The sequence below is a fragment of the Lissotriton vulgaris genome, chromosome 8 (genome assembly GCF_964263255.1).
Source record: "Lissotriton vulgaris chromosome 8, aLisVul1.2, whole genome shotgun sequence".
Taxonomy (NCBI): Eukaryota; Metazoa; Chordata; class Amphibia; order Caudata; family Salamandridae; genus Lissotriton; species Lissotriton vulgaris.
The window spans coordinates 10,082,678-10,109,103 of record NC_141696.1 but is presented as its reverse complement, the minus strand read 5'-3'; the positions used below and the strand labels follow the sequence as shown (position 1 = coordinate 10,109,103).

At 47.0% G+C, this 26,426-nt stretch overlaps 1 protein-coding gene across 1 annotated transcript in view; it reads left to right on the top strand.

Moving 5' to 3' along the window:
- Positions 1-26,426, top strand: part of LOC147693218 (NACHT, LRR and PYD domains-containing protein 3-like) — a 1,290,712-nt gene that overhangs the window by 612,902 nt on the left and 651,384 nt on the right. The window contains exon 14 of the mRNA XM_086933611.1: positions 1,300-1,488. Coding sequence (XP_086789737.1) covers positions 1,300-1,488 — 189 coding nt within the window. The remainder of the gene's footprint in view (positions 1-1,299; positions 1,489-26,426) is intronic.

Genomic DNA, 26,426 nt, shown 5'->3' with positions numbered 1-26,426 from the left:
GTTGTGGCTTGCAGACAAAGTGTAATTGACACTGATTCAGGAACACCTGGAATTTATTACTCTCTCCATGAAAACGTTCCGGATCAGCCAAAGGCACCATACTTGGAACATTTACTGTTATTTCCATAGGAGAATAACTTGTAGTGGGGTCTTTTGATCTAGCACCAAGTCCTAGAGAGTCTTTAAAGGACGGAGTGAAGGTAGGTCTTCAAGGAGTTTCCCGAGGCTTATAACGTACCAGATCCTGTCTTAAAGCAGCATTTTCTATTTTTAATTTGTCTAACTCAGTTTGCATTTGCCGTAAAAGCACTGATACTGATTCATTGTGAACTAAATCCTCTTCAAGAGCCTGCGCCATATCAGCGTGGTCTATTCCATCTGTTGCTTCCCCTGTATTCATCTTTCCAGCAGAACTATAAGTTGTTAGGCTTGTGCTTCTGTTATATATCTTGCTCACCTGTACATCCCGACAGTTCTGCTAGAGATAAGTGAAGACAATTCATACCCACCCTTAAGTCTCTAATCTCCCAACACTGAGTAGAAACAGTGTTCAAATAAAAGAAACCCAAGTGAAGGGGGAAGTGGATATAATAACAAAAGAGAGACAAACACGGCTCAATACTTCTTCTCTTGTGACGTTCACAGGTTCACTGGCAAGGTGGGCAGTTTGCTGCGTTATCTATTAAAGAAGAACAATAAAGAACATTACCTCGCTATTCTTATTGGGTAGATAACATCACCTTCTTATCTAGACTAATAACACAGTATTATCATTTCAATCATATTCTTTATACCTCTTAGAATTCTGGTCTTTTCCGTCACCAGAGAATGGCTTTTAAATAATAGGAGGTGATCTTCTATGAAAAGCTAGAGAAAGAAATACACAAGTTACCCTTTACGAATAATGGTGTGACAAAGATATACTGGAAAACAAATGGCTCAACTCACTGTCATTTTTCTAGAGATCATCTCTAATAAATCTACGCCTTTTAGTCTGTGTTATAACATACACTCTAAAACTATCAACAAGCACAATGTTCTGTTAGTCTCTGTTCACCTTTTGGCAACAAAATAGTAGTTTTAACATATAAGTATATGCAGAGTTCAAAATAGGGAAATGTCAACGAAGAGTCTTCAGGAATCTCAAATGTGACTGTCTTTATTCGGCAGAAGAAATGTTTGTACCATCCGCTTTGTTCGAGACTTGACGATCCTTTAATCCTTAATCAAACGGTAAATGCACTTACTTGCTTTGTGGTATGCTTTCCTCGATCTAACCTTGTTTTCCTTTTATTGCAGGTGGCGCCGTAAGGAATGGGGGACTGGGCATCGTAGATGGCCCAGAAGTGCTGGGGAAGAACTGCGGAAGCGGACCGGAAATCAGGGCAGCCTCCGAAGACACCCGGAGCTCAAGAAGCCTCGGAAGACAAGAGCCGGGCCGCCAGAGTCCAGATGCAGAAGTAGGATGCGGGGCACACATGGAAGAAGGTGAGTCTGGAGGCGGGGTCCGTGCACGAGATGATCAGGTAAAGGAGAATCCAAACGAGCACATTCAACCGCGAGTGCTCCGCTCTTTCTTTTTTACCGGAACAGCGGGTGGGGCTCATATGCGCTGCACATTGTACCAAGAGCGATTATAACACGTGCAGCGCTTCATTAGGAATTCAGATAGCAAATATGAAACGTGTACAACGGTTCCTTCTCCATAGCCATGGGTGATACAAATACAAAAACAACAAGCTTTGGCAAATGTAAACCCCCGCCTTAACATGCAACATCCTGATACCACTATACAATATACCTGCTGACATAACCCTAGCTTGGATTAATGTGTAAACAAAGGACATGCCCTCTGCACTAAACAATTCCTTACAAAAGGTACAAAAGGTAATAAGGAACCTCCAATGTTATCCTATGGGAGTGGTAGGACTCACAGTAGTTCAAATGAAGTTGGGAATTTTTCACTACCACGACATATAAAACTTAAAACTACATGTCCTACCTTTTAAATAGATTACACCCTTCCCTTTGCCCAACCCGCTCCCTACCTTAGAGGTGACGTGTAATAAAAGGTGAGCTTACGGCTTGGCAAGCGGGTTTAATTGGCAAGTTGACAGGGCAGTGTGACACCGCATTCAGGTTGCAATACTGCTGCAAGCCTGGGACAAGGTATAGAGGGCTAATTAGGTGGGTGGCACAATAAGTTCTGCAGGCTCACCGGTAGCATTTAATTTACAGCCCCGGGTATATGGTATACCCCTATACAAGGGACTTACAAGTAAATTAAGTATGCCAATCAGGTATATTCCAATCAAACCATGTTTAGGGGAGTGAACACAAGTACTTCACTTTAGCACTGGATAGCAAGACCTGGCTTTTCGAGTAGTCCCGCTAGTTGCGATGTTTAGATACACTCGCACCTGCTCAGCTCCTGGTTACCTTAGTGGGTTATAGCTCGCTCTACATAACATAACATAACATGACATGACATAACGTAACATAACATATTCTGAAAGTGCAGAGAACCAAACCTTCTGTCTGCTTTGACTGAATAAATGTGATAGCCACACTTGATATGCAACTTTCAAGCTCTCTTTTGACCAAGGAAGTGAGTGCTACGCAGAGTAGCCTGAGGGCCGCTGCGCAACTAGAGCTGGTGTCTATGGGAAAATGGTTTTCTGTTGCAGTTGCCCCCACTTTTTGACTGACTTTTAATCAACTTTGAGTACTGGGTCCCTTCTGACCAGGTTCCCAATACCGGTGCTCTTTCCCCAAAACTCTACCACAATTGGCACTTCAGACCCCCCTCTAAATCCCTACTAAATGGTACCCTGGTACGCAGGGTTTTGGGACTGAAGACAGGCCCCTTTTCAAAGTGCAAGGTATTTTTCCTGAAAAACGTACTTATCTTTTTGTGTTCATCTTGGTCTTAAACTAAAACTTTAAAGAAGCTTATTTTTCTAAAGTTGGTGTGGATCTTTTTTTGAGTTGCGCGTCATTTATTAGTCAATGTGTGTACAATAAATGTCTTACACTCCTCTGTGCTAGGCCTAAGGCTGCTCACCCACACTACCACTAATAGAGTACTTTAGGTTTGCATTGAGCCCTGTACACTTCTGGGGGAATCTCTGGACTCTGTGCATGGTAAAACCACCCAGTTCATACCATATACAGTGCCAGCTTCCTACATTGGTGGGGCAGCGGTGGGGTACAAGGTTTGACATTTGTTGTACCGTTTGATTGAGAAGTGATTTCACAAGAGAAAATCCAAAATGGTCTTTAGGTAAAATATTTTTCCAATTTTCAATTTTTCAAAATGTACTTAAACTATTGTTAGGGCCTTGGTTAAGTCCCCCATGTTTTAGAAATTAAAAGTCTGTAAAGTAGTTCGGCCCTTAGCAGTGCGTAGCATTTTTTGTATGTTTCTACTAATACATTTCTAACTACTTTAAACTCCATGTCTGAAACACCAGGTACCTCCCCAGAGCTGAACCTGGCCCCCTATCCAGACCTGAGAGTGCCACAACTCAAAGAGCTGTCCAAGGCATGGAAACTTGCCATATGTCCTAACCCTGCAGAAGCCCATCTGCAGCAGTTTCTGGAAGAGAATGACAGGCGCTGGCAAGTGAAACTTCCCGCAGTGGGGAAGAGGAGGATGGAACTCCAGAGGAGTAGGATGTAGAATCCATCACTACCTCTTCAGATATCAACACCACTGGAAGTGACCCCAGTAGTGTTCTAGAAGAGGAAGAGACTGATGACGCAGATCTTCAGAAATATCTCCAAGAGGATAGCCTTAGAGGCTAAACACCTGGCCGTAGAAATGAAAGAGCTGTGATGGGCCTAGGGACCATCTCTGGTGGCAGTAAAATAATAAATAGTGAACATGTAGAGTCCCTTGACTCTAAGATCCTCAAAGGGATTGTCCCTAAAATCTTTGAGGGTGATGATATCACTAACTGGTTCATTGCATTGAGAGAGCCTGTCTTGGCAGCCAGGTCCACAGGAAGCTGTGGAGTGCTATCCTGTGGGAAATGTTCTCAGGGAAGTGTAAAGAGAGACTCCTGACACTCAATGAGAAAGATGCTGCATCCTATGACCTCATGAAGAGTACCCTTATTGAGTGCTTTGGATTCACCACTGAGAAGTAAATGATCAGTGTATGAAGGTGGATACCTGACTATGGTTACCCCAGATTCTGTTGCCTTGTGTTTAGCTGGTTTTCGACTTAGTTGGCCTGGGATCCTGCTAATCAGGGTCCCAGGCTATCTGCTCTCTCTTTAAAATGGACTCCATGTACCCTAGGTGCATAACTAATTCGATTGGGTCACCTTATTAGCCCCTGTACAGTGTACTATAGGTACCCAGGGCATAGGTGCATCCAAGGACTACCAGGGGCTGCAGCATATCTTTTGCCACCCCTGGCTGGCTATCTAAACAGACACAACTGGCTGATCACTCAGCTGGGGCAAGGTTGTGTATTCACCCCGTGCCTAGATATAGTATACCTGGACACATATATGCCTATAAGTCACTCCTATGGCAGGCCTTCACAATCCTGGAGGCAGAGTGCTTGTTTTTATGTGAGATGGTGCTCTGGCATGAGTTGAGCCAGTCTGCAGCTTTCGGAACCATTTCCTTATAGCTGTTCCAGGATACTGCCATTTCATAAACTCTTAAGTGCATTATAATCCTCGGGGTTATTGCTAACTTCGGTTTGGCTTTATCAAAGCATGTCGTGTAAGGTGTCATACACTTTGTAATACTACCCCCTCGCCTGTTCTGGCGACGGGGGTAGCATTCCACCCTTCTAGAGGGAGAAGACATGTGGGTAACAGTAAACGCGGTTAAAACTAACCTGAGCCTCAGCATCACAAAATGGATGCTGCTGCCCCGACACAAGTCTGGCCTCCTGCTGCTGACCGAAACCTGGCAGGGGAGGCTTGGACAAATGGTATCCTGTCACAGGGAGGTGCTACACCACCCCAGACAGGAGATAGTGGATTGGAGCAGGGAGGGTTGAATGAAACTAGACACTGCCTGGGGCACACAAGGTGTCCTATGCAAAATCCAGTCAAACCGGTTCTGGGGCACTCCAGTCCCAGCTCTGGCGCGAAACTGGACAAAGGGAAAGAGGTGTAACCACCCCTTCCCTGGTCCCACCCATAGGAGGGACCTAGCAGGTAAACCAGCCCCTTGATTTGGAATATAGGTAGGAGCTGTGCCCATGAGCATTAGATTTTATCCTGACTGAAACTTTGATACAGAACTCTGGACCCTTCGACATCCCACTCGACGTGGAAGACTGAAGAATCTCCCTTGTGGTCAAGGAGTGACCACCCTGTGCAAACAGGCACCATCCAGCGCCCAACGGTTTGCTTTGTTGCAGTTCCCGCCAAAACTCGAGCGACAGAGATCAACATGACCCAGCGTTCCTGCCTTCCAGCAGCCTGATCCACAGTCCAAGCAAATCTGAGACCCGTGGAGGCGACCTGAAGCGTGAGGCCAGCCATCTTGAAAAGACTGCAAAGTGCTGACCGTGCAGCTCCCGAGGCACCCTCGAAGCTGTGCATTGGGGTTTGAGAAGCCCCAGCGCCGAGCAGCCTGTGCACCGAAGATCTCCCCTCCACATTCACCGAGTGCTGCGTGGGGCCCTTTTGCATTTTCCTGCTTGACGCTTTGGTCCGGTCGCTTGCCCGTTGGCTAGTGGCCCCAGTACCGACGAACCTTAGAATTTGCTCTGCTAGTCTGGTTGCTCCAGACTGGCCCTCATTCCCCTGAAAAGGAGCAACCACTCTGACCTTGCTGGTCCGAGAAAATGAAGCGATGTTCCAATCCTGCATGGGTTGCCTTTGCCAAGGCCTGTTGACTCCGATCCGGAAACCGACACCGCCGACAGCGAGAGCCTTTGTAGGACAGCTCGTGATTCGCTCCTGATTCAGAAAAGGGGGTGGTGATGAACAGAGTGTCTGAATTAAGCAGACCACTCTTACCCAGTCCAAAGATCAGGGCTTGATCCATCACCGTTATTTATCTCACTGCACCATCCCAGCTCAGAACCTGGCTATATGCAAATCAGTCTGTCCCTGGCCCAGTACATCATGGGAACAGGGCAGACTAAACTACCAAGCCAATTCTTCACCAGAATGGAGACAAGCTACCGGGGACCGGTTTCTGGCATTTCAGCCGTCTTCGGCCCGGCTTGCTTGAATCCTGATGGTGCAGTGAGAAAGGGACTCATGTCTGAGTATACCCTGCCACACCTATAGTGGCCAAAAACGATTCAGAAAAGGGGGTGGTGATGAACAGAGTGTCTGAATTAAGCAGACCACTCTTACCCAGTCCAAAGATCAGGGCTTGATCCATCACCGTTATTTATCTCACTGCACCATCCCAGCTCAGAACCTGGCTATATGCAAATCAGTCTGTCCCTGGCCCAGTGCATCATGGGAACAGGGCAGACCAAACTACCAAGCCAATTCTTCACCAGAAAGGAGACAAGCTACCGGGGACCGGTTTCTGGCATTTCAGCCGTCTTTGGCCCGGCTTGCTTGAATCCTGATGGTGCAGTTAGAAAGGGACTCATGTCTGAGTATACCCTGCGACACCTATAGTGGCCAAAAACGATTCAGAAAAGGGGGTGGTGATGAACAGAGTGTCTGAATTAAGCAGACCACTCTTACCCAGTCCAAAGATCAGGGCTTGATCCATCACCGTTATTTATCTCACTGCACCATCCCAGCTCAGAACCTGGCTATATGCAAATCAGTCTGTCCCTGGCCCAGTGCATCATGGGAACAGGGCAGACTAAACTACCAAGCCAATTCTTCACCAGAATGGAGACAAGCTACCGGGGACCGGTTTCTGGCATTTCAGCCGTCTTCGGCCCGGCTTGCTTGAATCCTGATGGTGCAGTGAGAAAGGGACTCATGTCTGAGTATACCCTGCCACACCTATAGTGGCCAAAAACGATTCAGAAAAGGGGGTGGTGATGAACAGAGTGTCTGAATTAGGCAGACCACTCTTACCCAGTCCAAAGATCAGGGCTTGATCCATCTCACTGCACCATCCCAGCTCAGAACCTGGCTATATGCAAATCAGTCTGTCCCTGGCCCAGTCCATCATGGGAACAGGGCAGACTAAACTACCAAGCCAATTCTTCACCAGAAAGGAGACAAGCTACCTTCCCAGTGTAAGAATTGGCTTGGTAGTTTGGTTTGCCCTGTTCCCATCGTGCACTGGGACAGGAACAGACTAATTTGCATATAGCCAGGTTCTGAACTGGGATGGTGCAGTGAGCTAAAAAACGGTGTTGGATCTAGCCCTGATCTCTTGACTGGGTGAGAGTATTCTGCTTAATTCACAAACTCTGTCCATCACCACCCCTTGTTGTTAAATATTTTGTCCACCCTAAGCGTGGAAGGGTATACTCAGATGTGAGTCCCTTGCTCATTGCACCATCAGGATTCAAGCAAGCCGGGCCGACGACGGCTGAAATGCCAGAAACCGGTCCCCGGAAGCTTGTTTCCTTCCCAGTGAAAGAATTGGCTTGGTAGTTTGTTTTGCCCTGTTCCCATCATGCACTGGGACAGGAACAGACTAATTTGCATATATAGCCAGGTTCTGAACTGGGATGGTGCAGTGAGCTAAAAAACAGTGTTGGATCTAGCCCTGATCTCTTGACTGGGTGAGAGTATTCTGCTTAATTCAGAAACTCTGTCCATCACCACCCCTTGTTGTTAAATATTTTGTCCACCCTAAGCGTGGAAGGGTATACTCAGATGTGAGTCCCTTGCTCATTGCACCATCAGGATTCAAGCAAGCTGGGCCGACGATGGCTGAAATGCCAGAAACCGGTCCCCGGAAGCTTGTTTCCTTCCCAGTGTAAGAATTGGCTTGGTAGTTTGGTTTGCCCTGTTCCCATCATGCACTGGGACAGGAACAGACTAATTTGCATATAGCCAGGTTCTGAACTGGGATGGTTCAGTGAGCTAAAAAACGGTGTTGGATCTAGCCCTGATCTCTTGACTGGGTGAGAGTATTCTGCTTAATTCAGAAACTCTGTCCATCACCACCCCTTGTTGTTAAATATTTTATCCACCCTAAGCGTGGAAGGGTATACTCAGATGTGAGTCCCTTGCTCATTGCACCATCAGGATTCAAGCAATCCGGGCCGACGACGGCTGAAATGCCAGAAACCGATCCGCGGAAGCTTGTTTCCTTCCCAGTTTAAGAATTGGCTAGGTAGTTTGGTTTGCCCTGTTCCCATCATGCACAGGGACAGGAACAGACTAATTTGCATATAGCCAGGTTCTGAACTGGGATGGTGCAGTGAGCTAAAAAACGGTGTTGGATCTATCCCTGATCTCTTGACTGGGTGAGAGTATTCTGCCTAATTTAGAAACTCTGTCCATCACCACCCCTTGTTGTTAAATATTTTGTCCACCCTAAGCGTGGAAGGGTATACTCAGATGTGAGTCCCTTGCTCATTGCACCATCAGGATTCAAGCAAGCCGGGCCGACGACGGCTGAAATGCCAGAAACCGGTCCCCGGAAGCTTGTTTCCTTCCCAGTGTAAGAATTGGCTTGGTAGTTTGGTTTGCCCTGTTCCCATCATGCACTGGGACAGGAACAGACTAATTTGCATATAGCCAGGTTCTGAACTGGGATGGTGCAGTGAGCTAAAAAATAGTGTTGGATCTAGCCCTGATCTCTTGACTGGGTGAGAGTATTCTGCTTAATTCAGAAACTCTGTCCATCACCACCCCTTGTTGTTAAATATTTTGTTCGCCCTAAGCGTGGAAGGGTATACTCAGATGTGAGTCCCTTGCTCATTGCACCATCAGGATTCAAGCAAGCCGGGCCGACGACGGCTGAAATGCCAGAAACCGGTCCCCGGAAGCTTGTTTCCTTCCCAGTGTAAGAATTGGCTTGGTAGTTTGGTTTGCCCTGTTCCCATCATGCACTGGGACAGGAACAGACTAATTTGCATATAGCCAGGTTCTGAACTGGGATGGTGCAGTGAGCTAAAAAACGGTGTTGGATCTAGCCCTGATCTCTTGACTGGGTGAGAGTATTCTGCTTAATTCAGAAACTCTGTCCATCACCACCCCTTGTTTTTAAATATTTTGTCCACCCTAAGCGTGGAAGGGTATACTCAGATGTGAGTCCCTGGCTCATTGCACCATCAGGATTCAAGCAAGCCGGGCCGACGACGGCTGAAATGCCAGAAACCGATCCCCGGAAGCTTGTTTCCTTCCCAGTTTAAGAATTGGCTTGGTAGTTTGGTTTGCCCTGTTCCCATCATGCACTGGGACAGGAACAGACTAATTTGCATATAGCCAGGTTCTGAACTGGGATGGTGCAATGAGCTAAAAAACAGTGTTGGATCTAGCCCTGATCTCTTGACTGGGTGAGAGTATTCTGCTTAATTCAGAAACTCTGTCCATCACCACCCCTTGTTATGAAATATTTTGTCCACGCTAAGCGTGGAAGGGTATACTCAGATGTGAGTCCCTTGCTCATTGCACCATCAGGATTCAAGCAAGCCGGGCCGACGACGGCTGAAATGCCAGAAACCGGTCCCCGGAAGCTTGTTTCCTTCCCAGTGTAAGAATTGGCTTGGTAGTTTGGTTTGCCCTGTTCCCATCATGCACTGGGACAGGAACAGACTAATTTGCATATAGCCAGGTTCTGAACTGGGATGGTGCAGTGAGCTAAAAAACGGTGTTGGATCTAGCCCTGATCTCTTGACTGGGTGAGAGTATTCTGCTTAATTCAGAAACTCTGTCCATCACCACCCCTTGTTGTTAAATATTTTGTCCACCCTAAGCGTGGAAGGGTATACTCAGATGTGAGTCCCTTGCTCATTGCACCATCAGGATTCAAGCAAGCTGGGCCGACGATAGCTGAAATGCCAGAAACCGGTCCCCGGAAGCTTGTTTCCTTCCCAGTGTAAGAATTGGCTTGGTAGTTTGGTTTGCCCTGTTCCCATCATGCACTGGGACAGGAACAGACTAATTTGCATATAGCCAGGTTCTGAACTGGGATGGTGCAGTGAGCTAAAAAACGGTGTTGGATCTAGCCCTGATCTCTTGACTGGGTGAGAGTATTCTGCTTAATTCAGAAACTCTGTCCATCACCACCCCTTGTTGTTAAATACGTGATTCGCTCCTGGTCATCCTCGATGCCCCAGAGTCCACGTGGCAGCGGAGACAAGCTTCCTGTCAACCACCTGATTGCGCCCGACATCGCCTGGTTCCTTCCTGGTTCCTTCCTGGTGCCATCCTGGTCACTGGCTAGTGACCCAGACTCTGTCCCCTCTGCTTTCAGGTACTCTACTTTCTGAACCTTTGGACCTGTTGCTCTTTACTTTTGCTTTAGCCAAGGCTTGCTACAGCCCTCCAGCGCCCACGGAGCGCTTTATTCTGCTTGTGAAACTTCCCCCTGCAAGTGTGAGCCTGGGGCTGAGCAGAGTGGCACTGCAGCCCTTGCAGAGGGAATCCCCTTGTAGGGATTCCCCCTGCTTGTGGGCTTTCTGCGGGTGCCCACCCTGCTTATTTTCGATATATTTTACTAGCGGATGCTCACTCCGCTTATGGCCGCTTTTGACTTTATCTAGGAGCAGGTGTTCACCCCGCTGGGTTTCGCTGATTAAGAGGGAGCCTACCTCTCGTATCCCCGCAGTGGTCCAAGCTGCTAGAGAATTAGCTTCTGGGCCGCTGCCCTTCGTGACCCGGAAGGCAGGCGAGGTGGTGTCCTTGGAGGCGGGGCTTCCAAGATGGAAGGGAAGCCCCACGAGTGGAGATTTGCAGTGCGGAGAGGACGGGAGCCCACCCCGCCTTTGCAAGTTCCAGTAAAGTTAAGTCCCGGGTACCAGAAGGGGGCCCGGGTGAAGGCCGCCGACGTCAGCGAGGCTCTCAGGAGTGAGAGCCCCGTCTTTGGAGTGGGCCGCTCCAAAAGGGGGCACATTTGCTTCAAGGGTCCTGAGTGGCCCTAGCAATTGACATGTTCTGTTTTCATGTGCCAGTGCACTCCACAGCATCTTGTGGACATAATTGTTGTCCCGAGTCCGTGGCTCCCACATTTGTGGTGTGATTAACGCTGCAGCGAACATTATTTGTCCGTGTTGCCGTGCTACCCAAGAATTCAGAAAGAACGTGTGATTTAAGCCACGCCTGTTTCCCACTACCCTTATCCGATTGGACTCATTGTATATATAAGGTATATTTTCCTTTACTGGGCTTAGAAAGCGATTCCTGCCCCACCCCCGTGTGGGTGGTTGCGTGGACTAGCTGCTGGTATCGGTCCGAGGATTTGCCAGGACCCAGAAAAATAGAGTACCCATGTCCTGATGAAGCCTATATTATCTGGCTGAAACGTGACCGCGACTGCATCAACACCTTTTGCTTCGAATGGAGTCCCCTGTTACAATTTAAGAAAAATGTGATTTTTGTCTGTTGTGCACCAATACAAATATAGACTGGGTTGATGTTCTAACCCCCTGGTGCTTTGCTTTTGGGACTACCACTTTGTTGTGCACTCCATTGTAAATTAAGAGGAGGCACTTACTTGAATTGGTGTATATATATTCTTATATATTTCTTGTGTTTAGGGTACAGTCAAGCGTTTGTTGATATTATACATTTTTGTGTATATTTGTATATGATGTATATGTGATGTTTTGTATATAGACTGTTGGTTGTTGTGCCTCCCTTGATGTCCGCTCATATGTGTGTTGATAAATTAACATATATATTTTCTTAATGTTTAATTTGTGATTCACAAAATAATTAATTGTTTCTTGTTTGAAAATTAAAATTGGATTGATCCCTTCGGTACCCTTTGTTGCTACTTCCTCATTCTTGGATGTCTCCTGCTCAGGTACGGGAGGGTTAAGTGGGCAGAACCCCTAACCATTTTTTGCTAGTCCCACGTTTGGGGGCACGTTCATTTGTTTAAAGAGCCTTTGTGGCTCTAGCTTGGCCCTGATCTATTTGAAGTCCCTGTGAGGGCCATGGGGCCACCCTACCGGAGACTCCCCAAACAGCCGATATCTACCTGAGACTCCCCAAACAGCCGATATTAATGCTGTAAGGGGTCAGGAAGCACTCGCACGCCGCCATCACCGGCCGCGAGGAGCCACGGACACGCCCACCCCGTTTGGCCACGCCCACCACTCGACAAGCACATAAAGCGCGCCCTGAATGATAGAGCTGCACTTTACTTGAGTCTCCTGAGGCGGAAGCCGGGAGTTACGCTAGAGAAAATTTTGTACTTTCTATGCTTTTAAAACTGTGATAATTTGTTTTAAACCCACTTTGCGCCCACTCCCCAGCACCTACCTGAGACTCCCCAAACAGCCGATATTAACGCTGTAAGGGGTCAGGAAGCACTCGCACGCCGCCATCAGCGGCCGCGAGGAGCCACGGACACTCCCACCCCGTTTGGCCACGCCCACCACTCAACAAGCACATAAAGCGCGCCCTGAATGATAGAGCTGCACTTTACTTAAGTCTCCAGAGGCGGAAGCCGGGAGTTACGCTAGAGAAAATTTTGTACTTTCTATGCTTTTAAAACTGTGATAATTTGTTTTAAACCCACTTTGCGCCCACTCCCCAGCACCTACCTGAGACTCCCCAAACAGCCGATATTAACGCTGTAAGGGGTCAGGAAGCACTCGCACGCCGCCATCACCGGCCGCGAGGAGCCACGGACACGCCCACCCCGTTTGGCCACGCCCACCACTCGACAAGCACATAAAGCGCGCCCTGAATGATAGAGCTGCACTTTACTTGAGTCTCCTGAGGCGGAAGCCGGGAGTTACGCTAGAGAAAATTTTGTACTTTCTATGCTTTTAAAACTGTGATAATTTGTTTTAAACCAACTTTGCGCCCACTCCCCAGCACCTACCTGAGGTTCCCCAAACAGCCGATATTAACGCTGTAAGGGGTCAGGAAGCACTCGCACGCCGCCATCACCGGCCGCGAGGAGCCATGGACACGCCCACCCCATTTGGCCACGCCCACCACTCGACAAGCACATAAAGCGCCCCCTGAATGATAGAGCTGCACTTTACTTGAGTCTCCTGAGGCGGAAGCCGGGAGTTACGCTAGAGAAAATTTTGTACTTTCTATGCTTTTAAAACTGTGATAATTTGTTTTAAACCCACTTTGCGCCCACTCCCCAGCACCTACCTGAGTCTCCCCAAACAGCCGATATTAACGCTGTAAGGGGTCAGGAAGCACTCGCACGCCGCCATCACCGGCCGCGAGGAGCCACGGACACGCCCACCCCGTTTGGCCACGCCCACCACTCGACAAGCACATAAAGCGCGCCCTGAATGATAGAGCTGCACTTTACTTGAGTCTCCTGAGGCAGAAGCCGGGAGTTATGCTAGAGAAAATTTTGTACCTTCTATGCTTTTAAAACTGTGATAATTTGTTTTAAACCCACTTTGCGCCCACTCCCCAGCACCTACCTGAGACTCCCCAAACAGCCGATATTAACGCTGTAAGGGGTCAGGAAGCACTCGCACGCCGCCATCACCGGCCGCGAGGAGCCACGGACACGCCCACCTCGTTTGGCCACGCCCACCACTCGACAAGCACATAAAGCGCGCCCTGAATGATAGAGCTGCACATTACTTGAGTCTCCTGAGGCGGAAGCCGGGAGTTACGCTAGAGAAAATTTTGTACTTTCTATGCTTTTAAAACTGTGATCATTTGTTTTAAACTAACTTTGCGCCCACTCCCCAGCACCTACCTGAGACTCCCCAAACAGCCGATATTAACTCTGTAAGGGGTCAGGAAGCACTCGCACGCCGCCATCACCGGCCGCGAGGAGCCATGGACACGCCCACCCCGTTTGGCCACGCCCACCACTCGACAAGCACATAAAGCGCCCCCTGAATGATAGAGCTGCACTTTACTTGAGTTTCCTGAGGCGGAAGCCGGGAGTTACGCTAGAGAAAATGTTGTACTTTCTATGCTTTTAAAACTGTGATAATTTGTTTTAAACCCACTTTGCGCCCACTCCCCAGCACCTACCTGAGACTCCCCAAACAGCCGATATTAACGCTGTAAGGGGTCAGGAACCACTCGCACGAAGCCATCACCGGCCGCGAGGAGCCACGGACACGCCCACCCCGTTTGGCCACGCCCACCACTCGACAAGCACATAAAGCGCGCCCTGAATGATAGAGCTAACAATATTGCCACCTTATTTGAACCTTGGATCTCGAGTGATCTCTCGAATGACTGAATAAAGCAGTAATTCTCAATGAACCATATTTCAGAATGAATCAGTTTTTTAATTTTAAACTTAGATGCATGTATCAATTCAGTATGCAATTTTCATTTTTTGATTACTGGAACATTTCTTTTGTTCCACATTGAGCACAGATATTAAAGCAATTAACAATAAGTACAAAACATAATTAGACCACAAAATCACAACTCACACTCGTCATTCATACCACACAAGACAGTCAAGATATAATACACTTATTTACAATCTATACAATATCACAGTTGTAATACAAACACAGCATTGGAAATGAATAAGTACACAACGTTATTAGTTTTTGAAATAATCAAAGGTTCCTAATGCCGGATGGAAGAGGTCTACGCGTTTCGATAACCCCTGGGTATGGGGAAATCTCATCAGGACCGTGTGCCTCTCAGTGGAAGGCTTTGCTTTTGTGGGTCTCAATCGTGTTGCGCCTACTGCGGTGGTTTTTTTGAACTGGAAGAGTCAGGTTGGTGCGGAGAGTTTTGTATGTTGAGCGCAGAGATTTCAATTGTGTCTCGGGTTTTGTGGAGTGAATCAGTAGCGTGCTCCTGTTTTCCTGCGAGCGTCGTGTCCGCTGTCTTCAAGGGGGGGTCTGCACTCGTCGATCTCTGTTCAGTAAGTCCAGTGACCGGCACCATGGATGGTGCCGGTCACTGGACTTACTGGACAGAGATCGACGAGTGCAGACCCCCCCTTGAAGACAGCGGACACGACGCTCGCAGGAAAACAGGAGCACGCTACTGATTCACTCCACGAAACCCGAGACACAATTGAAATCTCTGCGCTCAACATACAAAACTCTCCGCACCAACCTGACTCTTCCAGTTCAAAAAAACCACCGCAGTAGGCGCAACACGATTGAGACCCACAAAAGCAAAGCCTTCCACTGAGAGGCACACGGTCCTGATGAGATTTCCCCATACCCAGGGGTTATCGAAACGCGTAGACCTCTTCCATCCGGCATTAGGAACCTTTGATTATTTCAAAAACTAATAACGTTGTGTACTTATTCATTTCCAATGCTGTGTTTGTATTACAACTGTGATATTGTATAGATTGTAAATAAGTGTATTATATCTTGACTGTCTTGTGTGGTATGAATGACGAGTGTGAGTTGTGATTTTGTGGTCTAATTATGTTTTGTACTTATTGTTAATTGCTTTAATATCTGTGCTCAATGTGGAACAAAAGAAATGTTCCAGTAATCAAAAAATGAAAATTGCATACTGAATTGATACATGCATCTAAGTTTAAAATTAAAAAACTGATTCATTCTGAAATATGGTTCATTGAGAATTACTGCTTTATTCAGTCATTCGAGAGATCACTCGAGATCCAAGGTTCAAATAAGGTGGCAATATTGGTATTTTTCTTGGTTTATCACTGAATGATAGAGCTGCACTTTACTTGAGTCTCCTGAGGCGGAAGCCGGGAGTTACGCTAGAGAAAATTTTGTACCTTCTATGCTTTTAAAACTGTGATAATTTGTTTTAAACCCACTTTGCGCCCACTCCCCAGCACCTACCTGAGACTCCCCAAACAGCCGATATTAACGCTGTAAGGGGTCAGGAAGCACTCGCACGCCGCCATCACCGGCCGCGAGGAGCCACGGACACGCCCACTCCGTTTGGCCACGCCCACCACTCAACAAGCACATAAAGCGCGCCCTGAATGATAGAGCTGCACTTTACTTGAGTCTCCTGAGGCGGAAGCCGGGAGTTACGCTAGAGAAAATGTTGTACTTTCTATGCTTTTAAAACTGTGATAATTTGTTTTAAACCCACTTTGCGCCCACTCCCCAGCACCTACCTGAGACTCCCCAAACAGCCGATATTAACGCTGTAAGGGGTCAGGAAGCACTCGCACGCCGCCATCACCGGCCGCGAGGAGCCACGGAAACGCCCACCCCGTTTGGCCACACCCACCCCTCTAAACGTCCGAGGACCGCCTACAAATCATGTGTCAGTTCAGGCAGCGCAGTGGACGGGTGCAGCGGGCGCGCCGTCAGCGCTCCGAAGGCGCGCCAAAGGCAAGCCCGTCTGGGCCCGTCCGGGCCCAGCCGGCCCCAGGCCCTACCACTATGCCCATTTTTGCCAGGAACAACCTGACATACTCCAGGGACAAGCTTCTAGCCTTAAAAACCCAGAAACACCCATCCCGCACGCGCACCCTGACGGACGACAACCCATTCACCAGGTGCAACCTCTGCAACCCTGCCGGCTCGGATCCGGCACCTAGTGGACTACAACTAGGCCTACTCAACTGCAGGTCGCTCGTGAAGCATGCGCACGAAATCAACCTCCTGATCGCAAACCACGCCACAGATATCCTGTTTCTCACTGAAACTTGGCTCAACATAGTCCTTGCACTCCCTCCCGGGTACCTCATTTGCTCGCTGAATAGACCAGAGGGTAGAGGAGGGTGACTAGCCATAATTTACAAGGACGTCTTTACCTGCAGAACCTCGGACGGCAACATCAAGGGATGTGAAAGCTGTCACTTTGCCATACAAATCTCCCCAGTGACTTCGCTGTCGGGAATGCTGGTATACCGCCCCCCGGGCCACCTGGCAGAATTTCCTAGCAAAATCATCGATCAGATCACCATTGAGTGCACGTCCTCCTCCAACTACCTTCTACTGGGGGACCTCAATGTCCACTTCTTGGACCCGATCGACAAGCAGGCGATAGAAATGCTACAGGATATCACCTCCACAGGCCTTGACCTAAAAAATCCACAGGCCACTCATGAAAGAGGGCAACTGCTCGACCCCATATTTACAAACATCCAAGACCTGAAAACCCTTGATCACGTCCCCCTCCCCTGGACCGATCACTTCCTGGTCCCCTTTGAATGGGCCATCAACACTCCACCCCCTCAACCCCCCAAGATCAGAACCCATACTAGACGATGGCATAAACTGGACCCAGACGAATGGGCAGCCAAACTAAGGGAAAACGTCCCCCTCCCCTCTCAAGACACCATAGCCGCGGACAAGGAATTCAATACTTGGGTCACCCAATCTCTGGATGTCATCCTGCCGAAAACCAGCACTCTGAAACGCATTAAGAGAGTCAACCCGTCCCCCTGGTACACCCCCGAACTCAACCTTCTGCGAAAGGAATGCAAGAGGAACGAACGCCTTTGGAGGAAGGACAAAACAGCAGAGAAAAAAGACACATTTCGTACCTCCGTAAATGCCTACAAAAAGGAGCTACGTAACACCAAAACCGCATTCTTTGAGAGCAGAATCAAAAACGCTGCATGCTCGGCCCACGAAACCTTCGCCGTTCTTAAAGAACTCCTTCACGCCCCTGACCCCCCTGTCAAACCACTGGACCCCAAAGAAGCGGAAAGCAAATGTACTAATCTTGCTACCTTCTTTGACGAGAAAATACAAAAAATTCTCTCGGCCATTCCCCCCTCTGAACCCAGTCACACGGATCGGGATCCTGCCATTCATCCCACCCATCCCTCCCATCCGCCTGACAGCCCCTCACCTTCCCTGGACGCCTTTGGTCCAGTCACCACGGAAGAGGTTGCGGCAACACTGGCCTCAATCAAAAGTGGGTCCCCCCTCGACCCCGCAGCCCTCCGCTTCCTGAAAAAAGTGACCAGCACCATCATCCCCCCCTCACGGCATTGATCAACTCCTCCCTCTCGCAGGGCATTGTCCCCCCCAGCTGGAAAGCGGCAGCGGTCAAAGGCCTACTAAAAAAACCTTCTTTAGACCCACAGGACCTCTCCAATTACAGACCTATCTCCCTTCTCCCAGGAAATAGTAAAATCACGGAGAAGTTAGTGAACAAACAACTTTCACTATTCCTGGAGAGCAACAACCTTCTAGGGGTCTCCCAGACAGGGTTCCGTCCAGGCCAGGGCACCGACATCGCCCTCCTGGCAGCAGTGGAGAAGGCCAGAAGCATTCTGGACACGGGAGGATCAGTGGCAGTGATCCTCCTGGACCTCAGTGCGGCCTTCGACACTGTGGACCACCTCACCCTAATCCAACGACTGGGAGAAATCGGAGTAAGGGGTACGGCCCTGAAGTGGCTAAAATCCTTTCTAGCAGGCCATTCCTTCCAAGTCTGGGAGAACGACAGCCACTCACCCGTTATCCCCCTCCGCTGTGGAGTACCGCAGGGCTCATCCCTGAGCCCTACGTTATTTAACGTATACATGGCCCCACTGGAGAAACTGGTCAGTCCGTTCGGCGTCTCAATCATCAACTACGCCGACGACACCCAGCTGGTGGTAACCCTCTAACACCCCCACCATTCCCCCTCTGACCTCCACAGTTGTCTCACTGAAGTCCACCGCTGGATGAACTCCTCCTCACTAGAACTAAACGGCTCAAAGACCAAGATACTGATGCTCGGACACAAAGGGCCCTCCCTGCCGCCTCACCTCTGGCCCAACTGCTTGGGTGACCCCCCCGCTCCCAAGGAAGAGGTCAAAAGCCTAGGCGTATGGATTGAAAACGACCTGAGCTTCAGAACACAGGCAAAAAAGACGGCAGGAACATGCTTCGGACTCCTCAGAGCCTGCAGAAAGGTCTTCCCTTTGCTCCCTGCGAACGCCAAGAAACTCCTGATTCAGGGCCTCATCCTGGCAAGACTGGACTACTGCAACGCAATCTACCTGGGAGCTCCCGAAGCCACCCTCAACACCTTGCAGAAAGTTCAAAACGCCGCCGCCCGCCTACTCACTGGCACACCTGCAAGATCTTCGGCAAAGCCAGCTCTCAAGTCTCTCCACTGGCTCCCAGTCAGAGAAAGGGTTGCCTTCAAGGCTCTCTGTCTGGCCCACAAAACCCTTAACAACAACGGCCCTCCCCTCCTCAAGGAATTCATCATCCCCTACAAAGCGGAAAGGGCCCTCCGGTCCAGCGGAGAAAATCTCATCACAGTCCCCAGAGTTAAAAAAGCTAGGTCCGGTGGCCGCCTCTTCTCGGTCCACACGGCCAAACACTGGAACAACCTCCCACGGAGACTGAGAACAGAACCCAATCTCCTCCAGTTCAGGAAATCACTAAAGACCCTCCTCTTTCCTCACCCATAATTCCCTCCATTGCTGAACCCCCCTGAGATTCAGGTCTAGCGCTGGGATGCTCTAGGGTTACTACGGGCTCTACAAAACCTTTAAATAAATAATAAATAAATAAATAAATGGGGCCTCATTTATTCCATGCTTTTTGGCGCACTATTTCTAGAGCCCAGGTGGCTCCAACGTGTGGCGCATTTATTCTAAAGGGCCAGTGAGGGACCATGCCCCATCCTATCTTTTATAGCTGCCCAGCAAGTAGTGGGCAGCTGCACTGTTTAGGCGCACTTCTCCAGAGAGTCCCTGAGAGGGACAGAAGTGGCACAGAGGTGCCAGGCCTTCCACAGCTGCGCAGTACTTGTGCCAGCTCTATCGTTTAGGCCTCCCAGTTATTATTCTCAGCTGCCCAGCAAGTAGTGGGCAGCTGCAACGTTTAGTTTTGCACAGTGGTGCACCCTTGACCTTCGCTGCCTAGGCAGCAGCCCTGACTTTGTGGATATAGGGCATTTGAGCCCCTTTCTGAGATGGCCAGTTGGCCAGGGGGGATGGTTACATTTATAGGGTTCAAAAAGAAATGTTATCCCGGTGCACTCGTTTTTTTTAAATGTTTTGACACAGTTTAAACTCTTAAGGCGGTGCTCAAGTCGTCGCACGTAGTCTGAACGTGCCTTTTCAAATGTCAACGAATATTGAGGCTAGAACCCACTATCCTCAAGGCTGAGCACTCTTTTTGCGAAGAAAACAAGTTTCTACTCCAAGTTTTTCTTTTCCAAGTTCATCAATTTTATTTGCATAGTTCAAATCGTTGTTGTTGAAACGTTGTATATTTATAAGCAAAAATTCATAGCGAACATAATTCCATTCTTATGTCGTCATAAACTGATTCTCTGGGAAGTTTCCATACACCCAATGCATTTCGGGTCCACAACAACATGACCCTTCGTCAGGGGTCTGAAAATTAAGCGCAAACAGGACCAAATTAGTCACTCTTACGATATGCTACAACATTAAACATAACACTTTGTCACAACGTGATATCGAAAACTCATCAAGTAATAACTCCATGAAAATTAAACCATGAACCACAAACATTTAAAGTTGACTAGTGGCTATATTTAACTCTAACAACTAAAACTCAAGAATTGCATTTAAAAACTCTAAATCAAACACTTTATCACTTACGAGTAACGGGACGCAGCAGCGTCTTCACGGTTGGGATTCAAATTCCGCGTGTGTGAACGGAAGCGTAGGTCACGAGATTTAAATCACCTGATCGGGCCCGCGGCCAATGACGGCCCAGTGACTCCGATCATGTGAGAAACCTTTTCCGTTTTCCGGGCCATGAGTTAAAAGAAAGTTCAGAATTTGAATCTCAAAACTTTAAATATATCACATAGTGTTGAGCTGAACAAAAACTGAAATGCTTGCTATGATCAACAGACAATTCAACCATCAAGATACTAAGAAACTGTACGGGGATCAGAAAATGTCAAAAGTCAATGCTGAAGTTCCAAATCATAGAAAACATGCATGTTCAATCCGGTCATTTAGCCCGAAGGGCTGAGTTGAATTCAGTTTTTTTATCCAATAAAATTCTGCCCTTAGTCTCTGTTTCACAGGATCCATGTCTGGGCGTTGCTGGATACTCTCGATAACCATGAATTTTAACTGAGAAATTTGGTGACTCATTTCTTTCCAATGGCTTGCCAACGCAGATTTCACGTTGCTCAGTCTAATATTGCTTTTGTGCTCCATGATGCGGACCTTGATCTTCCGCTCTGTTTGTCCAATGTAGATTTTTCCGCATGGGCATTTGATTAGGTAAATTCAGTTGGCGGTATCACATGTACTGGAGTGATACAAATTGATTGGAAAACCTTTTGTCGGATGACTGATTGTTCTTCCCGTGATAACATTATTGCAATGAATGCAGTTGAAACATTTGGACATGCCTTTCCAAGCTGTTTTGGGTTTAGTCGGGGTGTTCAACAATTCTTTCAGATTTTTAGACCTTTGAAAGGCAAACGTGATTTTCTTGTCAAACAAAGTATTAAGATCCGGTTCAGTTTGAATCAAATGCCAATGTTTATTTAGAATGTTTTGAATTTTGCGTGAATCTGAAGCATATTTTAACACACAAATAGTTTTCTGTTGTTGTTGTTTGATCTTAGTGGCCAATAGATCACTTCTCTTCATTTTCTCAACTTTAGTTGATGCTTTTTCCAAAATATCAACAGGATAACCTCTCAACTTGTACTTTTCTGTTTATTTCTGTATTTCTGTCTTTGATTCCTGTTCATCTGAATTGATTCTTTTCAATCTGATGTATTGGGAGGTAGGCAGATGTTTCTTTAAGGGTTCAGGATGAAAGCTCGTAAATAGCAAACTGGCGTTTCTGTCTGTAGATTTATGAAAAACTTTGGTGCTGATGACATTGTTATTCAAAGTGATTTGAACATCCAGAAATGCTATGGTTGCGTTAGAAATTGTGTAGGTGAACTTGATCCTTTCATTGTGAGTGTTAAGTTTGATGATGTTAGACTCGAGGGATTCTTTAGACCCATGCCATATCAAAAAGATATCGTCGATGAAGCGCTTGAATAAAATCAAGCCATCTGTCCAGGTTTGATTGCTCAGAATGTGATCTTTCTCGAATTTTTGCATGAAAATGTTTGCATAGGAGGGCGCTCCCCAAAACCCATCGAGGTTCCATTTGATTGATTGAAAAACTGGCCATTCCACTTGAAATAGCTGTGATATAATGCAAATTGCATCAATTGCAAGATCAAGATTTGTTGGTCCTCCTCTAGATCGCTGTTGAGCAAACTCCACTCTAAGGCTTCAATACCATCTTTGTGTGGGATGGAAGTGTATAACGCAACCACGTCTATGGTACATAACAAATACGTTTCTTCAAGGTTTAGCTTGACTTGGTTGAGCATGTTTAAGAAAGCCGTTGTGTCTTTGATGTATGTCTCATCCTGTTGAACTCGGGGTTGCAGAAATTTGTCTACAAATTTCCCTAAAGGTTCCGAGATTGACCCGCAGGCCGAGACAATGGGTCTAAATGGCGGTTTAACAGGATCCTTATGTATCTTAGGCAACATATACAGTTTTGGCCTTCTGCGGTGTTGCAATTGGAAAAACGCATATGTTTTTTGACTGATCCATTTCATAGTGAGTGCATGTTCCAAGATTTGTTGTAACACTTTTTGATACTCTTGAGTTGGATCTGCACAAATGCTTTACACTTTGCCTCCGGGATAGGCCTGACTGCTTGTGCCAAGCTCCCAAGGGGGAGATCAGGCGTTATCTTTGGCGTGTAACTCCCTTGCACTGACTAGAGTGGACTCTCTGCCTGGCTTTGGGGCAAGCCTTAGCCAACCAGAGAACCCAGGCTCTACTCCTAGCAGCAGATGGCCTCCCCCAGTTCAAATCAAGTGCAGCAGAAGTCGGTAACCGAAAACAGATACCCGTTGGCAAAGGACTGTTGAAACGATTTGCTGCTGCCGAAACGATTGTGGTGGGAAAAGCCGCAAAGTCAATCCGACAAGAAAGGCAGCCCAGGCGGAGAGACAAGCAGATTGGTACCAGTCTCCTCCTGGTTCTAAGAGCTCTTTTTTCCAAGTTTTGTCTAAGTCCTCAGTTTTGGAGAATGGCCATCATAACCAAGGGTCCAGGAGTGGATGGAAAAATCTTGGGGGTTCAGGACTCACGCAGGCTGGATCCAGGTGCAGTTTCAAGATGGTGAGAGCCTGTAATGTCCCTGTGGCTCCGGATTGAAGGTCAGCACCATGTTGTGGGGCAGCCACTCACCTGATAAGCAGGAGGTCTGCAAGGGCAATGAATACCCCAACCTCCTGGGACAACTCTCGGCACTGCTGATATGTCATGGATATATAAGCAGGTGTCCTAAAAGTCAAGGGGAATTGGAAGAGAGACAAGCATTTACAATGCAACGGTCTCGCCTTTGAAAAAGTTAGAGCTATTGGTATCGTAAATGACAACATTTTTATTTATGTGTTGGTTTTGAAAACAGATAAATAAATGGCACTGTCATTTACAATGCCAATAGCTTAATCTCTCACAAATGCCACACACAAACACACAGACCCACACAGAGTCCCACACACATACATACCTACAGAGCCACACGCAGAGCCACACACACATACAGAGCCACACACACACATACACAGAGCCACATACACAGACACACACACAGCTACAGACACACACACAGCTACAGACAGACACACACACACTTCATCCACTCACACACACTTCATCCACCCACACACACTTCATCCACCCACACAAACTTCATCCACCCACACACACTTCATCCACCCACTAAGTCCATCCACCTAGCCACCACTCAACTCCATTCATCCACTGATTCCATCCACCCAACCACACCTTGTCAGGGGTAGTAAGCACAATATAAATACAGTTACAAAACAATACATAAAACGAACTTGTGCAAGTACATGACACCTTAATGAATCACAATAACTTGCTCTGCCTTGATCCAGGTTTAAAAGCAACTTAAACAAGATAAAATCTTTGTAAATGAACCCCATTGTAACCATCGATTTGCCAGTCTCTCCCTTCCTAATTGCTCTTACTGCCAACTTTACAATAATGATCCTCAATCAGAAAAGAGAAGTATATAATTGAATGACACAAAACAGACAACTGCACGCTATATAATATTTCACAACAGACACAGGTGAGATAATGGCATGGGAAGATGTTTTTACATTAGCAGTTATGTACACAGGTGACGCGGTGCAACAACGCTATGGCAGCTCCCACTATCTGCGCCCTGCTCTTCTTGGTTGGCGTGCTGGTCACGCCCATCCGCATGCAGTCGGACCCTTGCAGCACAGCAAACCACACCACCTCCAACGTGCCTTTTAACCTGACGGTGACGCCTGGCACCTACGTGGCCAACACAACCTACACAGGTAAGTTGAGGCTTTGCAATCATAAATGTACATACGCATGGTCCTTTACACCGCAGTGTGTGAAGATTTGTATTCCTGTGAAAACAAGACGTTCCTCTCACTCGCAATCAGTGACCTTGATTTGCAATTGAGTGTTTAGCGCTTGCTATTTCCAATAAATAGCGCTGTGTGGAACAGCTGTCACTTTTACTTGTGCAGGTTTTTCAAAATAGTGGTAAGTGAGAATACGTTTTATGTAGAACTCCACTTTGCCAAATGTGGCGCTGTGGAAGCAGGCGCAATTATTACTACAAATCAAAGGAGATGCTTTTTAATAGTGATTATGGAATAATAATATATTCTTTTATTGAAGCGTATGCTTTTGAACAATTTAAAGCATTGTTAACCAAGCTTAAGGGTATTCTTTTTTAATATAAGAATACCTTTATTAGTGGTTGTTACTAGTTTTTAACATGTCGTAGCGTCGCTAAGTACAGGTGGTCATGTGCCATAAATGTGTGTGTGTGCATGTTTATACGTACATATATATATATACATACATACATACATACATACATACATATATATAGCAAATCCATTCAGCCGTTCGAGCTAAAAGTGAGGCCAACCGCCCTATGGAAATTAACATGGGAAAAACGCGTTTTGGGACCCCCCTTTTTTCTCAGCCCCCCCTTGACGAACCCCCACAAATTTTCAGGGGCTGCTCAGAAACAAAATGTGCCATTTTCCTGAAAATTTCAGCCAATTCTGTCCTCAAACGCCAAAGTTATTAGACATAGAATTTTCAAAAATCCCATAGAGAAAAAATCCTAACTATATATACCTACTGGCGACCGCCAGTAGGTAATATATATATATATATATATACTGGCGGTCGCCAGTAGGTAGTTATAGTTAGGATTTTTTTCAATGTTAAAATGTTAAATCTCAAAATTCTATTTGGAATAACTTTGGCTTCGGTTGACGAATCTGCCTGAAAATTTCCTCAAAATGGCCTCGCGGCTCCCTGGTCCTTCCCTGAAAGTTTGGGGGGGATTCGTCAAGCGGGGGCCGAGATAAAAGGGGGGTCCCAAAACGCGTTTTCCCCATGTTAATTTGCATAGGGCGGTCGATTTCACTTTTAGCCCGAACGGCTGAATGGATTTACACCAAACTTGGCAAAACTGTAGGGACTGGTAGCCCGATGTGCCTTTGCTATGTCTCGAGATATGTGCTCCAGTGGATTTTGAGTAATTTAGGTTCAAAAAAATATATATATCCAGAGCCGCGCCCGGTACGCGCACCGGGGAGCGCACCGGGCGCGCCACGCGACCTGCGCAGGGAAAGCTGATTGGCTGTCGGTTGTCTGTAAACATTCTAAACAGTCCGGAGCGGCCGCCATCTTGTGTCTCGGTAGGATCGAGATATGAGAGGTGGCCAAAACAAAGGGGTAAAAGACCATAAGGGGGCAGAGTAGACACCCCCTGTCCCCCTAGGTTTGATGTGGGGGCCATTAAAGGGCCCCGCGGGGTCTCAAAAAAATTGTTTTTTTCGATTTTCGCGGGGGAAGCGCCCGGTACACGCACCGGGGAGGGTACTATGGGAAAAAAATCACTTTAAAAATCTGTATGTTTATTAATTGTTTTTTTTGTTTTTTTTTATTTTATGTAAGTACCTACATGTAGGTACCAATGCAGAGACTTAAATTTAATGTAAACCATCTCCTCTGTAGATATCTTGCATGTTGTTATTGAAGTTTTTGTGGTATATGGAATCCATAACATAGTCTGTCAGGAAAGCAGAAACAGATCTTTTAAGCACTCCCTGAGAATTTCTAGGGGATCATGGGTAGTCTATCCTGATCCCTTATGATGAAAAAGAGGTGTAAAATATACATAGTAGATAATATAGTGGGAGAAAGGTAGTAACTATGAGTAAACTTACTATGTAACAGAAAAAAAGTTGCACAGTATACAATAAGTCTCATTTTATAATATAATTATTTTCGTAATACTTCATGAATTACATATAAAAATGAATATTGTCTCAAACAATTTTAAATTATTAAATATAAATTTATTCCTCTGATTCTTTTTCATAATTTAATAAAACTTGTAACATAATATTGTCCGGTATTTCCTC